We start from the raw sequence: 15,026 nt of genomic DNA on the forward strand, positions 1-15,026 counted from the left end.
AGCTAAAACAATTTTGAAAGAGGAGAATAAAGTGGGAAGGCAAGGGGTCAGACAATGAAATCTTATTCAGCACAAAAAGGAGTGAGTTGTCAAGTCACAAAAAGATAGCGAGGGACTTTAAATACGTATCACTAAGGGAATGAGGCCTGTCTGAAATGGCTACACTGTGTGATCCCAATTATATGACATCTACAGAAGGCAGAACTACGGGGGCAGTGAACAAAAGTTAGTGGTGGTTGTCGGGGAGGTAGAGGGGGTGAGCAGAGCACAGGGCATTTTTAGGGCAGTGAAACCAAAATTCCGAAAAATAAAATGACTCTACCCGTGGACCCCGGGTCCTCACCACCCCAAGGGCTCCCCTCTCCCCACCGCCCCCTTGACTTGAGAGACAGCAAAGGAAAGGATAACACACCAGATTAAAGAGGCAGGAGCCTAAGTCATCTTTGCCATCCCCTCCTTTCTTTAGGAACCTAAGGCACGAGAGTACCCTTGCCCCGGCTCCTCCGCCGCATTGGCATTGGCATTGACGCGCAGTCTGGGTCAGAGGCGCTGAGTGAGCTTGTTGTCTTTGTGATGGAGTTGAACACAGGGTTGGGCATAAGGAGATCATCCATCCAGACCAGTTGCCAGTCTTCCCCTCGCCCTGCCCCCAGCGTGAATCATCCCTCCTATGTGTCCCCACCGGGACATGCCGCCAATAACACCTTATCAAGCTTATTTCTTTATCTGTTACCCTTCCCAGGACTGCGACAGGGACCCTGTTCATTTGTCATTCATCTGCTGAGCCCCCATCTACGCGACAGCAGGTACAATGAGAAACGTGGAGACATAGATGAGTAAGGTATAACCACAGCCACGGGGGAGAGGACACTTAGGAGCCTCGTGTTGCTAATTTCTACATCCTTGACATTTAGCGCAGTGCCTGACGGATAGAAGGCATATTTGTTGAAGGAACAGATGAAAAGCCCTAGATGACCCACCTCGAGTTGCAGAAAGTGCAGCCACTGCAATCCGTCTAGCGCTCTGGCTGCGGGTGGAGGGGGGTGGGGGGGGAGCACGCCCGCCTCACTTTGCTTGCTCTGGATGGGTGTGCTGAGGACAGGAAGCATCCTAATCACATCAGCAGGGAAAGCATCCTTTATCACTGCAGGTCCATGGCCAGCCGGCCAGCTCCAGGCAAAGAGCCCCGTGCTGTCCTTTGGGTGAAAAAGCTGGAGAACTGTTCTTCCCGGAGTGGAAATGATTGACAGTGAGATATATACAGTATATATATTATTGATTTCAGGGAGGGAGAGAGAAAAACATCAATGATGAAAGGGAATCGTTGACTGGCTGCCTCCTACTGGGGATCGAGCCCACAATCTGGGCATGTGCCCTTGACAGGAATCAAACCTGGGACCCCCGTATGCAGGCCAAAGCTCTATCCACTAAGTCAAACCGGCTAGGACTGATTAACAGTGTTCTTTCTTGCGCTAGCCGGTTTGGCTCAGTGGATATAGCGTTGGCCTGCGGACTGAATGGTCCCGGGTTCAATTCTGGTCAAGGGCACATGCCCAGGTTGTGGGCTCAATCCCTAGTAGGGGGCGTGCAGGAGGCAGCCAATCAATGATTCCCTCTCATCATTGATGTTTCTATCTCTCTCTCCCTCTCCCTTCCTCTCTGAAATCAATAAAAAATAAATAATAAATAAATAAATAAATAAATGAAAAGTGTTCTTTCTTGCCGTTTTTCTCCTTTTAACAAATATAGGGCCATATAGTATGTACTGTTTTGTAACTTTGGGGTCTCTCCTCCACTTAACAGCACTTAATGAATATTTTTCTATATTAGAAGACTTACAAGTCAAGCACCAATGTTAATGGCTCATAGGGTTCCATTGTTTGAACGTATCAGCCTTTTTCAAAGCTATTTCCTGAGTTTAGGGTATTTACCCTATTTCCAGGTTTTCACATGCTGAATCCTTAGAAGAAACTCTTAGAAGAGGAACTGCTGAGTCTAAGGGCATGTACCTATCAACCTTTGACCTTTGTTACCCAACTGCCTCCAGAGTTCCTACAGGGCCTGGCCGAGCAGGGGCCGGGGAGCAAGAGTGGGCAACGTTCCACGGATCTCAGCGCTCAGCTCAGTCCCTTGGGACCACACGCCTTTCGGAATTCAGGATTTCCCGGGTTCGAGAGAAGCTCTGCAGTGTACATTCCGCGCACCGTGTCGCGCCTCCGGCGGATTCCGGGGCGGACCCACAGTCCACCTCATCAAAGTTTCCTCAGTAAACGTATGAACATCCCAGTGAGTTGGATAAATCGAGACCACAAGGAGCCTCATGGCAGCTCCGCACAGGTTTTGCTGCTGGAGGAGTTTGGGAGCTAGAAGCGTATGTGTTTGGTTTTATTAAAACACAACTTTTCGGTGTTCGGGATTTGTGCAGTTTGGGTTTATGGAGAAGTGAGCACAGTATACAGTCAGTTCTGCTGCTTAGCAGGACAGAAGGAGGTAATAAGGATAAGGATTAAGTCATCAGCTTGGGAGCAAAATCCATCTGTGTTTGAATCCTGGCTTCACCAACTACAAGCTGGGCTCCCCCAGGCCAGCAGCTTGCCCTTCCTGGGCCTCATTGCTAAAGCGCACACACAGCCCACAGCTGCAGAGATGAAAAAGGATGAAGCCTATAAAACGTGCAGCATATACCGAACTAGAAGAACGGATGAGAGCTGTTATTACACTTGCCCTGTAAATGGCTGAGCTGGGAAGTGGACGTGAAGGGAAGCTCTTGCTTGTTCCCTGTAACGCCAGGTGGGGCAGGAAAACACCAAGACCCTTCTAGCCTGTCAGCGCCAAAGCCGACCCTCAGAATTCTGCTCTAAATCACCTCAGGGGAAGCCCAGACATCGGGGCAGAATGAAGGGCCCGAGGGAGACGCAGTGGACTTGCTCTCAGGGGCCCCCCTGGCTTCGCCTGCCGTGGTGGTTTTGGGCTCTGCATCGCGGGTGCTGGTCTCGCTGGTGCCCGCCTCGCTGGCGCCCAGCTGTGTGGGGCTGAGCCCACCCAGCTCCGCCTGGACCACCACAGAGACCTATTTCCACGTCCCAGAGTGTGGTTGTTGCAAACAAAGGCCTGGATAGTTCGAAGCTGTAGTTCCAGGAGCAAGTCAACCCAACAGCTGGGCAGGACACCAGCAGGTCCCACAAAGAGTCAAATGTCCCGTTAGGACCCGGGCTGTCCAGCAGTAGAGGTTTGCTTTCGGGAGTGCTGGGTCCTCTGTCAGACCACAGGAGGGTGTGGGTGGGCGGGGGCAGAGGCCTGGGCTCCGCAAGCAGCAGGGACGAGCAGAGGAGGGGAGGGACCAGGCTGCCTTCCAACCACAGACCTGGCTGTTTACTAAAATTAGGCGGGGAGGAGGCCGGGAAAGAAGGGGGCGGAACAGACTTGGAAATAAAAGCCCGAAAGCCCTCTGTTGGCCACGTCTGATCAGCACAGATGATGGCACCTCGGCCCCGGGAGGCTCTCTGCACTGAGAACCTGAGGCCACTGTGTTTGCCTGGAATAACCTGTCGCCCTGCACCAGGAAGTGGGGAGACGGAAATTTCCAGAAGGCCCCTCCCTAGCCAATGCGGCCTGCACAGCTCACCAAGCAGACCCTGGAAAACAGTGAACTGGCTCATCGGTTTAGAAAGCGTCTTTAAAAGAGTTTAAAAATATTTCCCAAGCCGGTGTAAAACATGATCAGAAGTGTTTCGTTGCTCATAAGCCCACAAATTTTACACAATAATAACTTCCTTTCTAAATGTGCCTTAGAATCTTAATCTAGATTTATACATTTATACCGTTTTAATCACGGTATTATGAAGTTTCGTCTATACCCTTTTCCTGTATTTTCCATAAACACTTTTTCGTGTTTTATACTCCTCCTGTTAACTCTAATACTAACATCCACTACATTGTATTCAATACCACAGACTTCTTAACCAGACTATAAAAAACTACTTCTTCTCTATTATAAATAAAGCGGCAACAAACATCTTTGTGCATATGGGAGCTTCAAATACCAGCTACTTAAATTCATTTTCGGTTATTTAATCAACCTATATTTCTTGGGCACCTATTCTGTGAGGCCCTGGGGATAAGTGAACAAAACAGACATAGTCTCCGCCCCAAAGGCTAAACATTCTATATTTTAATAAGTTCCTGATCTTCCTGAGTGGGTCCCAACTACAAAAATAATCCTCTGGATTAGAAAGGGTAGCATTCGCAGCCAAGAAAGCCTAGATTGGGGCCTGCTATTCCATCCGGAGGCCCCCATCCAGGCCCACGCTGCACGGAGGTTGCCCAGTCTCTTCCGCTTACAGCACCTGCCCCACCCAACACCAGCTCCTGCAAAGCCCAGCCTCTGGGACTGCCCCCCCCCCCCAGGGTCCCAGGGCCTTGTCGGCAGCCCCCGTCACTGCTCACATGCACCCACAGGCTGAGAGAGGACCCCAAGTGGTCGGCACCCCCCTACACACAGCTGGGACCGCTTCCACCCTGCACCCCATCAGGGTCTGCTATTTAGTGAAATGATGGATTATGGGGCAGACAGTCAAGAGGCCAATCCCTCACCCACAGCCGCAGGCTGCTTCTGACTGGGTTATTGTTGCCGCATTACCTTACTGAACGCCATGCGTGCCAGGCATGTGCAACCTTTTTCCATCAGTGTCCTATTGCACCTTCTGAGCGGCCCTCGGGCCAGGAGCATGTACCATCTCTCCTTCACACACGAGGGCAGAGGACTACTCCAGGGTCACACTAGTGCGGATCAGCAACGGGGTTCAAACTGAAATGCGTCTGATGGCAAAGTCTGAATTCCTATGCTGTTTATACGGCACCTGGTCAGCCCCCTTCTCACTACCCCTCTCTCCCCGTCTCTGGGCCTTCCTTCTAGAAAATACATGCATTGCTTTCAAAATCTCTGCTCGGCACAAGACATTCGCAGGCACAGCTGGGAAAAGCCAGCGTCCCCCGTGGCCAGATCCGCTGCTTGCCTGCCGCCGGCTCCCGTCCAATAATCGCTGACTCCCACGGAGCCCTGTCTACATGCCAGCTCCTTCCTGACCTAAGTTAACTTGTTCAGTCCTCATCACAACCCTGGGAGGAAAGTACAGATGCTATCACCCCCATGTCACACCTGAGGAAAGTGAGGCACAGAGAGGCTCAGCAACAAGCCAGAGTCACACAGCACGTGGCTGAGCTGGGATGTGAACCGCCCTTCTCTAGTTCCTTTACGACTGGAGAACAAAGCAGCCAATCCACTCAGAACACAGACCGCTGTGGTGGCTGGGAGCAGTGGTTCCCCCTCCGTCTTTGGCATGAACACCTTTAGATTTTCGCACAGAACAGTCCCTGGGAAATGTCCATTATTTCTTAAAAGGGGGATATGTCGGGAGGTGAGGGGCGGGGTAGCTTATGGAAGTCTTGCTTTATGTCTTAGCCAGTAGACCTGTCTGTGCCTAATTCTCATACACACGCACTTCACTCTTCTTTATTGACCCTCCCGGGTTCTAAAAACGTCCCTGCATACAACATTCCATTTCCATAATGTGGCCTTTTCGTATGCGTGGCGACGTCGCCTCCCCACGAATATTGACACTTTTCTCCCTGTCGGTGAATGAACACGCGCCCAGCCCAGTCGGCATTCACCGGGCTGTGTACGCCCTGCAGTGCACCTGGAGGTTTCTCACTGATTTTATTGACGGAGAGAACGGACTGGCCCCTGCTGCACCGAGGATCAAGAATGGCCAGACGAGGAGGGGTCACGAGAGGGGAGGTTTAAAAGCTAGTGCTTCGACTGCTTCACGACTTAACTCAAACCCAAACCTTCTAACAAGTAAACAGGGGTCAAGGCAGCCTGCTTTGATGGTCCACTTGGCTTCCCCTGTGGCAGCTCTGGCATTCTGGATGGCGACCATAACTCATCCAGCACATTACGGAGCTCTTTGAGCCCTACGACTGTGGGGGAGTGGGGGAGCCTGCAGGAGGAGGGCGGACAGGAAACAAAGATCAGTTTTTCCTCCGTTCCCTCCACTGTCTAGTTTGCCTCTATTTTAGATGCTGAGATACACACTGTACATTGGCTGATCCACTCAATAGACTGGAAAAGCTAAAAGGAACTCACTTTCCCAGCCTCCCTTGCAGCTAGGGAGGAAGGGAGCCTGGGGGAGGCTCCAAGCTATCGAGGGAAGCCGTCCAGGGAATCCATCATTGGGACCTGGGCCCTGCGTCCCACAAGACGTCAGAAGCTTTGGGGGCCCGTTTCTGTCGTTTTATCCACATAGCGGAGGTTCTGTTTTAGGGATGAGGAGCGTCCGGCCCACAGGCCGCATAAGGCCCACGAAATCATTTGGTCTGGCCCTGCCAAGGCAACTGCAGGTGGGACTTGAAATTCGATAAATCTAGGAGCTTTATTCATAGCAACACAGCTTTATATTAAGTGAATGATGTTATAAATATCCAAATGGCCCTTGGCAGAAGAAAGGTCCCCACTCCTGATAGATCAGACCTGACATGTTTTTGCTTCCAGAAAGAACATGCCGCCCGAACACCGTTCTCCTTCTGCGGCATGAGGGGCCTGGGCACAGGTGTGTACACACGTGCCTGTGTGGCTGCCTGGGGGACCCCGTGTGTGCCTGAGGGAAGGAGCAGAGAAGCTGCAGAAACGGAGCGATGACTCCAAACTCAGACCCAGCCCAGCGCTGGCCCGTCTACCAGCGCTTAATAGTCATGAATAAAATATCCATGCCTCTTATTTATGCACTAATGAATTTCATTATAAATACAATTAATGCTCTCATTCTCCTCAGATACAACACCTCATGAATCTAATGAGCGAGTCACACACTCATTATCTAAAACTAAATTCAGATTTCTGAAATATACGCAGACTCAAAGTCGGCCCTTCTAACTCAAAGCTGTATAATTCTGATCGTTTTAGTAGCTGTGTTGAATCCAAAAGCGGTGGGACAAGTATACCATCGCACGGAGCGATTCCAAGATCAATGTCAAAAGGATAAAAAGAAAACATGCCGGGAACTGCCTGCACTTGTCACAGCCACTCTGTGAGGCCGTGGTCGTCACTTCCATAGCAACAGGCTGGGTTGTCCTGTGACCAGATTCTTGCTCATTCATTGGTTGGAGGGATCCTCAGACCATCAGGCCCAGGCGAGCTCAGGGGGCCCACCTGGGCATCTTACACAGAGAGTTATTCACAAAAAACTCCAAGCCCCAGGTGCTCTGGCACTAGCGTGGGCCTCTCCACTAGCCGTGGGAAGACAGAGGGAGGCCACGCCATATTCCATGTTTGGTACACATCTATGAAACTGGGTTTTTAATAGGCTGTTGTTTTAAGAGCAATTTTAGGTTCACAGCAAAGTTAATCAGAAGGTACAGAGATTTCCTCTAACTCCTGGCCCTACACACACACACACACACACACACACACACACACACACACACACACACTCCTCCCCTATTATCGACATCCCCCACCAGAGCAGCACATTTGTGAAGTCCATGAACCTACACATCCTTATCCCCCTAAGTCCAGAGTTTACAATGGGATCACCCTTGGTGGTGCTCATTTGATGGGTTTGGACAAATGTACAGTGTCACGTAACCAACACCGTAGTATCATATAGTTTCACTGCCCTAAACATCTCGTGTCTATATACTGATTTCCTTCCATTGAAATATAAACTATAAGCTTTTTCTCATAGCATTATTTTCTGGGGGGAAAATTAAATTGCTGTATTAGTTGGAATGCTGCTCTGTTAGGTAAAGCTGCTATATCAGAGCCCCCACAGTGCAGTACCGTCCAAGAGTGGGCCAATAGGACACACGCGTCTCTCTCTCTCACCCAGCGGATGGAGGTGGGCAGGTGCTCGGGGCTGGTCATCCAGGGGCCCTGGCTCCTTCCACCGCGTTCGTTGCTCTCCCTTGACTTTATTTGCTGAAGACACCAGATTGTCCACATGGTGCCTGAGCCACCACCCCGAGGTTTTTCTGGGAAAAGGGGCCGCATGCCCCGCTTTCTGACCCATCTGGGAGCCGAATGAGGTCCTGCGTGAGAGAGCCCTGGATGGCGTGCGGCCGAGTGGGTGCTTTTATCAGAGCAGCCGTGTTTCAGAAGCTCAGGGGAGAGCAGGATTTACGATGCTGACGACAAGCTTTTAAAATTGTGCCTGTGGCGGCCGGAGCCCCCACCCCAGTCTCTCAGAGCTGCCTGACCCCACACCCGCCAGCAGCCCTGATCAGCCGCTGATGTTCTTCCCTTCCTTTGCTTAATGGTCCTGGACATGGACCCCAGCCGAATGCCGCCAGAATCATAAAAATACATTTCTAACAAAGCAATCTGCAAGCTGTGTGAGCCACGCAGGGGGCAAGGCAATTGCATTCCCAATCATTTCCCATCTCCTCACTTCACCAGGAGAAATTCATTTCACCAACTACCGGGCTCAAATGTACTACGCAGGAAGGAGGCCGGGGAAGGGAGGTGCCTACATGGACCGGTCACCACCCACCTCCAGGATGGGGAGCTCATCCCCCAAAATCCCCAGGGCTGTTTCCACACGAGGGCTGGGGGTGCAGGGAAGAAGGCGTCGGCCCCTGATAACACCCATCAGTGTCGCCCTCTAGGGTTCCCAAATGGAGAGACACTTTACGGGCCGTTTTTAATTTTGTAATTACTCTCTTAGGGGAGGCTCACATGGGGTTCCGGGTGGGCGACGGGGGCAGAGCGTGGAGAGTGTTTCCCACCCTGGCTCTGTGCTTGTCCCCTGCTAGAGACAAGCCTGCTCTTCTGGGTCGCCCCCTGCTGGCCCAGTGCTCTCCCTAAGGTCACCCTCACTTCCTTGTGCATCAAACGGGGCTCTGAGCCACACTCCAAGTCCAGACGGGCTCGGAGTCACTTGGTCCTTCCCAGACCAACAGACTCCCCTGGCTGCTGCCTGGGCGGGAGGGGGCCGGGCTGAAGTCTAAAGAGGCAGGTCACCATCCTGGGCTTGAATCCCAACACTGCCCCTTTATTTGTTTTGTTTTTTTAATCTTCGCCAGGGGATATTCCTCCATTGTTTTCAGAGAGAGTGGGAGAGAGGCAGATAGAGAGACACATTGACTGGCTGCCTCCTGCACACCCCCCACTGGGGATCAAGCCAGCAACCCAGACACGTGCCCAGCCGCAATCGAACTCGGGACTCCTCAGCCCGCAGATGCTGCCGCATCCCCTGAGCCAGACCAGCGAGGGCCCAGCACTGCACCTTGACGTCTTTGGACCTCCCATGCGGAGACTGGAGCTCCTCCTCCTCCTGCTGCTAACAGTAGCGTCCACTCAGCCAGCACCTGCTTGGTGTCAGCCGCTATTCTGAGTACCTGCACATCTGTATTAGCGAACGTGGTCCTCCCGGCATCTCTGGAGGTGAGCACTATTATCATCCCCACTTTATGGGGAACAAAAGCGAGGCTTGGAGAGGCCTTGTTCGCCACCTGGGGTGCAGGACAGCTGGCATCAGTGCGGTGCCCTCTTTAACTTCCTTCTATTTCCACTTGCTTCCTCCTCTGCCCTCCACAGTCGGCCGCTCTGCTGTGCTGGCTGGTGCTGCTTGTGGAGGTTCTTGTAAGAGGCATGTCACTTTAATACACAAAAGCAGTTGTAGGGCTCATTCTCTTCCTTGGTTTTCTTCACTCGCATCCCCCCATGACATGGTACCTCCCAGAACGCTGCTGTGTGTCCTGCCTCCACCCCGGCCTGCTCGTCCACCCTGCAGTGAGACAGCAGGATTGGGTCCAACTTCCAAAAAGATGCTCAACGGACATCTTTAAGCACTTTCCCTTGGGGACATGTGTGAGAATTTCTCCGGGGCTGATGTCAGGAGCAGGACTGCTGGGTCCTGGGGTCCAACGTGCCTGATCTGTCTACACACGAAGCAGCAAGCAGTCTGTTCTCCCGTCAGCAGAGCCCGTGGTCCCCTCATTACGCATTAACCAGTTTCCTGATGTCTGCAGATCTGGTGAGTATAACGCGCTCTCATTATCCCAATTCACCTCTTAATTAGCCAGGATCTTGTGTCTATCTCTCTTGTTGGATTATGGGGTTTCCTCTTCCAGGAATAACCGATTCAATGTCCTTTGCCAAAGTTCTTTTGGGGCTCCTGTCTTCTTGTTGATTGGGCAGAATTCCTTGTGGTCCCCTGGGCCTAAGTCCCTTGTCAGTTTTAGACACTGAAATTAGCTTCTCCCGATCTTGTTAATCCTATTAACTCTTGCCTGGCGGTCTTTGGGGTCAGAACGTGTGATGCAGGTGGCCCACGCGATGTCTTTGCTTTATGGCTCATGCGCTTAGGCCATGGCTTAGGAAGTCTTTCTCCACCTTTAGGTCACAGAGGTATTTTCCTACATTTACCATAAAGACTTTATGGCTGCTCCATACACTAGTACATGCAGGTCCTTCATCTGCTCCAAGTCTACCTTTGTTATTCGGCACTAGTTTTACAGTAGAACATACAGTGATTGAGCTGTTTCTCCTTCCCCCCTTTTAAAAAATATTTTTATTAATTTCAGAGAGGGAGAGGGAAACTTCAATGATGAGAAAGAATCATTGATTGGCTATCATCAACAAACGACAAGTGCTGGTGAGGATGCAGAGAAAAAGGAACCCTCGTGCACTGCTGGTGGGAATGCAGTCTGGTGCAGCCACTGTGGAGAGCAGTTCCCTCAAAAAACTGAAAATGGAACTCACTCCCATTTGACCCAGTGATCCCACTTCTAGGAATATATCCCAAGAAAACAGAAACTCCAATCAGAAAGGATATAGGCACCCCTATGTTCATAGCAGCACAATTCACCACAGCTAATTTGGAAACAGCCTAAGTGCCCATCAGCAGATGAGTGGATTAAAAACCCGTGGTACATCTACACAATGGAATACTACGCTGGATTGACTGCGGTCACCTCCATCCTGCCCGAAGCCTCAGGCTGCCTCAACCCTGACCCACACCCGCCTCCACCCAGAGACCTCCAATGGCTCCCAACATGCTCCAGGCACTCACCACCACTTCACATTCTGTGTAGCTGACTTGGCATTTCTGCACATTTCCCTCAACTGTCCTGTAAACGCCTTGAGGTCAAGGATTATTGTTTTGTTCACTGCTGACCTCAACTGACTCCTCACCCCCAACCATGCACAGCTTCAGGGCAAGGTCTGTCTGTTTTAATCATATGTCTATATACACACACACACACACACACATACAGTTAAAGATTTATTATAAGGAATTGGCTCATGCAATTGTGAAGGCTGAGAAGTCCCACGACCTGCCGCCGGCTGCAAGCTGGAGACGCAGGAAGCCGGTGGGAAATCCAGTGGGTAGTTCAGTCCGAGTCCAGGGGTCTGAGAGCAAGGAGCCCGGAGGGCGGGAGAAGATGGGTGTCCCAGCTCAAGCAATCGGGTAGGAAGAGCTGAATTCTTTCTTCCTCTGGTAAGAGCCTCAGTGGACAGACGATGCGACCCACACTGGGGAGGGCAAACTGCTCTCGAGTCCACGGCTTCGAGTGCTCACTTCATTCAGGAACATCTGACCCTCCCAGACAAACCAGAAACAAGGTTTAGCCAAATAGCTGGGCACCCCATGATCCAGTCAAACTGACACATAAATTAACCAGTGTCGATTCACTTTGTCCACCGTGCCTTGGATGTAAGCATTCCATCCTTTCCTCTCGTCTCTTCACTCAGTAGCAACAGATGCAGCCATGGACGTACCAAGTGCCAGGACCCAGAGTGACCTGGAGTAGGATGGGGTGGTTTCGTCACCCTAAAGGCCAAGACTGACAGGTCAAATCGGGACGAGCTAAAAACTGGAATGTGAAAAGTCGACGCCATAAAGTGCAAATGTCAGCATACAGCCCAGCCCTGAGAGCCCATCACTGCCGCTTCCTCAGCAGCTGGTTCTCGCGATCGCCGATAAGAAGGCTCATGCAAAGAACCCCAAGACCACCATTCAGTAAGAAGGCACACAGGGTGGGTTATCAATACTTTTAATGGTTCACATTGGTGTTTGGGTTTTTTTTTTTTTTTTCAGAAGAATTATAACAAAAATACATAGAACTTAATGTTTCAATACATTGGGCAAGTAGAGAATCTAAACAAGACAAGTCCATAAAATACAACCCTTCTTGTGGGGCAGAACCTTGCATTCCACTGAGCAGGGAGAACCACATGATTCGGCACAATCCTCTCTCACTGCCTCCTGTTCGAATTTCAGAGACAGGCAGACTTGGAGACAAAACGTATTAAAAAATAAATAAAACTAGATGTCAACTGCCTCAATTTCCCTTTCTGTTTTTCTTTTCGTCATAACCAGGTGGATGAGGGCGCGAGGCAGGGCCCTGTGGGAAGGGTTAGTGCTCCGTGATGGAATGCCAGGCACACGCACGGGTTCCCTGAGGTGATGAGAAATGTACTTTGAATCAACTACTCGGTGTCGTAGCTGACAGATACCAGCAGAGGGGAGGGAGTGAAACAGGAGCTGCAGGACTGCTGGTGGGAGGCCTGATGGCCACAGCACACGTTAAACCCAACTTCCGTAGTGAGAAGAGGCCTGAGTATAATCCTCAGTCAGCACATTCACACGGAGTCTGGGTAACACAAGTTGGAATGCTAACGAAGCACAGACACTTCTGCCAAAACCCCACCAGGTACAGTCATTCACTCAACAGAAGTATCAAAACCATTTGGTTTTTAAACAAAAATCCTTCACATCCACCTGTGTTCAAAAATAATAATAACTTATGATATGATGAGCTTCCTTAAAAAAGCAATTACCACAAAAGAGTTAAATGGTAGTGTGGAAAGAGCCATTTTCCTATAAATGTAGTTCTTAGCAAGGGACAGATACATAACATACATCAAAAATAAAGCCGTGACATTTTGTGCTTTTAGCTTAAAGCTAAAGCTATCCCCCTCAAAAAAAGGTTTTAAACAAGTATGAAGCATTTCAGCTCACTTAGACCCACATGCAACAAACTCAGGAAAGACATGTATTGTTTTTCCCCATTTAAGGAGCACATCTGCCTCCATGATGAATGATGATGGCGATCGTACTGGACCACTCAGGTCCGTGTGGTGGAATATTGCCCAGATGGGCTGGCCAAGTAGCCATTTCCTCTCCTAAGCAGAAAGAAAAATAGTAACTAGTGATGGAACACATGGGGCAGATGTGGCCAGAGTCAACCACACATTTACTTGCTTGGACATGTAACTTGTTAGGGGAGACGCTGAACGGGTCAGTCGAGTAGAACAGAACATTTGAGTCCCAGGGCAGTTCTGGATCATGGGACGGGCCTATCAGCCTCCAAGTGAGCCAAACCATGCCTCCCAAGCAACAAGGCACCCATGAGCATACTCAAGCCAAGACTTGCTTTGGACAAAAATCGAGCACTAACTTTTTTTTTTCATCTCTAGTATCATTAACACCTTGGAGAAAACAGAAAACGATCATCGATAATAGAAGCTTGTCAAAGAGGATAAGAAACCCACAGAGTCATGCTAAAACTGCTCCGCCAGTAGTTCCATCACGGCCCACCGCGGGGGCTTCAGGCCAGTGACTTCATGGACGCACCCTACGATGCACTGTCGAAGGTCAGTTTCGAGTCCGTCATGGTGACCCCAGTGTGATGCTGCCCACCTTCCACTCACCACCTCCTACCCATAAGATCCAAGGGTGCCACGGGTGATATAGGCCCAGGACACATAGGTGTCGAAGCCAAAGAAGCTTCCTGAAAACTTCACCTTGGACTTGGGCAAGGAAACACCTTAGTGGTTTGGAGTCTTGGCAGCAGCATCCACACTGGGGCTTAACCTCAGCAGCCAGCCTGCAGGATGCTCGCCCCGGAGCGCTTGGTCACCGACAGAGTCGTGAACACCTGTGGGAGGAGAAAGCATGAGATTCTCAGACACACGAGCAGATGAGTTAACAGGAGTAGTTCAGATCACACCACACGTATGAAGGAGCTAGGTGACGACTTAAAATGAAAGAAACAGAGAAGTGGTATAACCAAGGATATCCTCAACTTCTCCAGAGAATAAAGGCGGGAAACATTTTAAAACAAAGGCGAAAGAGAAAAATACTTAAGTTTTAATGACAAACTTTATTAGCACAAGGCTGATTAAAACAAGTTGCCCAAGTTGCCTGTCTATTCTCTAAGAAAACGCACGTGAAGTATTTGGAACCCGTAGAAATGTGAAGGTGTATCGTTACAAACACCCGTGTGCCCAACCAGCGCAGGGAGCGTCCCTCGTGTGCCCCTCCCTGGTCACCTCCTCCCTCCTTCCCCCCCAATCACTGCCGACCCTTCCTACGAAATGCTTCCTGTTTTCTTTTGTAAGTTTTTAAAACTTTACATGAAAATGGCGAGATGGTGTATGTCTGCTTCTGCTACCTGCTTTCGGGGCTAAACATGTTTCTGTAACTCACCCATATGGACGGACACACAGCTCTAATTCTTCCATTTTTCACCGAAGCGTATTCAATTACTACAGTATGCTATACGTGCCGTACACTACATATCCAAACCGTTCAAGTGGTGCATCTGTTACGATTACATATCCAGGCTCCTTTGGCTGGCCATCCAAGCTATTGCCAACAGGCCATTTAAAACATGCTCTGTGGCATGGAGTCTCCTCACACCCTGAGCTGGAAGTACAACTACTGGATTGGAGGCAAGATGCAGCTCTGACTTGACTGGATTTCCAAGGTGTCCGACCAAATGACACTCTTATTTGCAGTGGCCGAGGAGTTCTCATGTCACATCCTTGCAAACAGGTGGCGCTGGTGGGTTTAGAGCTAATGAACATCTTTAGGCAGCTTTAACTGGCTACTTCACAAGATGGCCTATATGTAAAACAATGCTTCTCCAACTTTAGTGAACACAGCCTGTTTAGACTGATTGAAAGACACAGAAATTATACAGATTTTCATCTGGCAGAGCTAGGGGAGGGCCCAGGAATC

General features: G+C 50.3%; 1 protein-coding gene across 3 annotated transcripts in view; it reads right to left on the reverse strand.

Moving 5' to 3' along the window:
- Positions 1-11,234: 11,234 nt before the first annotated feature.
- TXNRD1 (thioredoxin reductase 1) overlaps positions 11,235-15,026 on the reverse strand; it is a 54,175-nt gene continuing 50,383 nt past the window's right edge. For all 3 annotated transcript variants that reach the window (XM_079774283.1, XM_079774284.1, XM_079774285.1), the window contains one exon: positions 11,235-13,941. In XM_079774283.1, the coding sequence (XP_079630409.1) occupies positions 13,879-13,941 (63 nt within the window). In that variant the 3' untranslated portion in view covers positions 11,235-13,878. The remainder of the gene's footprint in view (positions 13,942-15,026) is intronic.

This window comes from Cnephaeus nilssonii, assembly GCF_951640355.1.
Source record: "Cnephaeus nilssonii genome assembly, chromosome: 6".
Lineage (NCBI taxonomy): Eukaryota > Metazoa > Chordata > Mammalia > Chiroptera > Vespertilionidae > Cnephaeus > Cnephaeus nilssonii.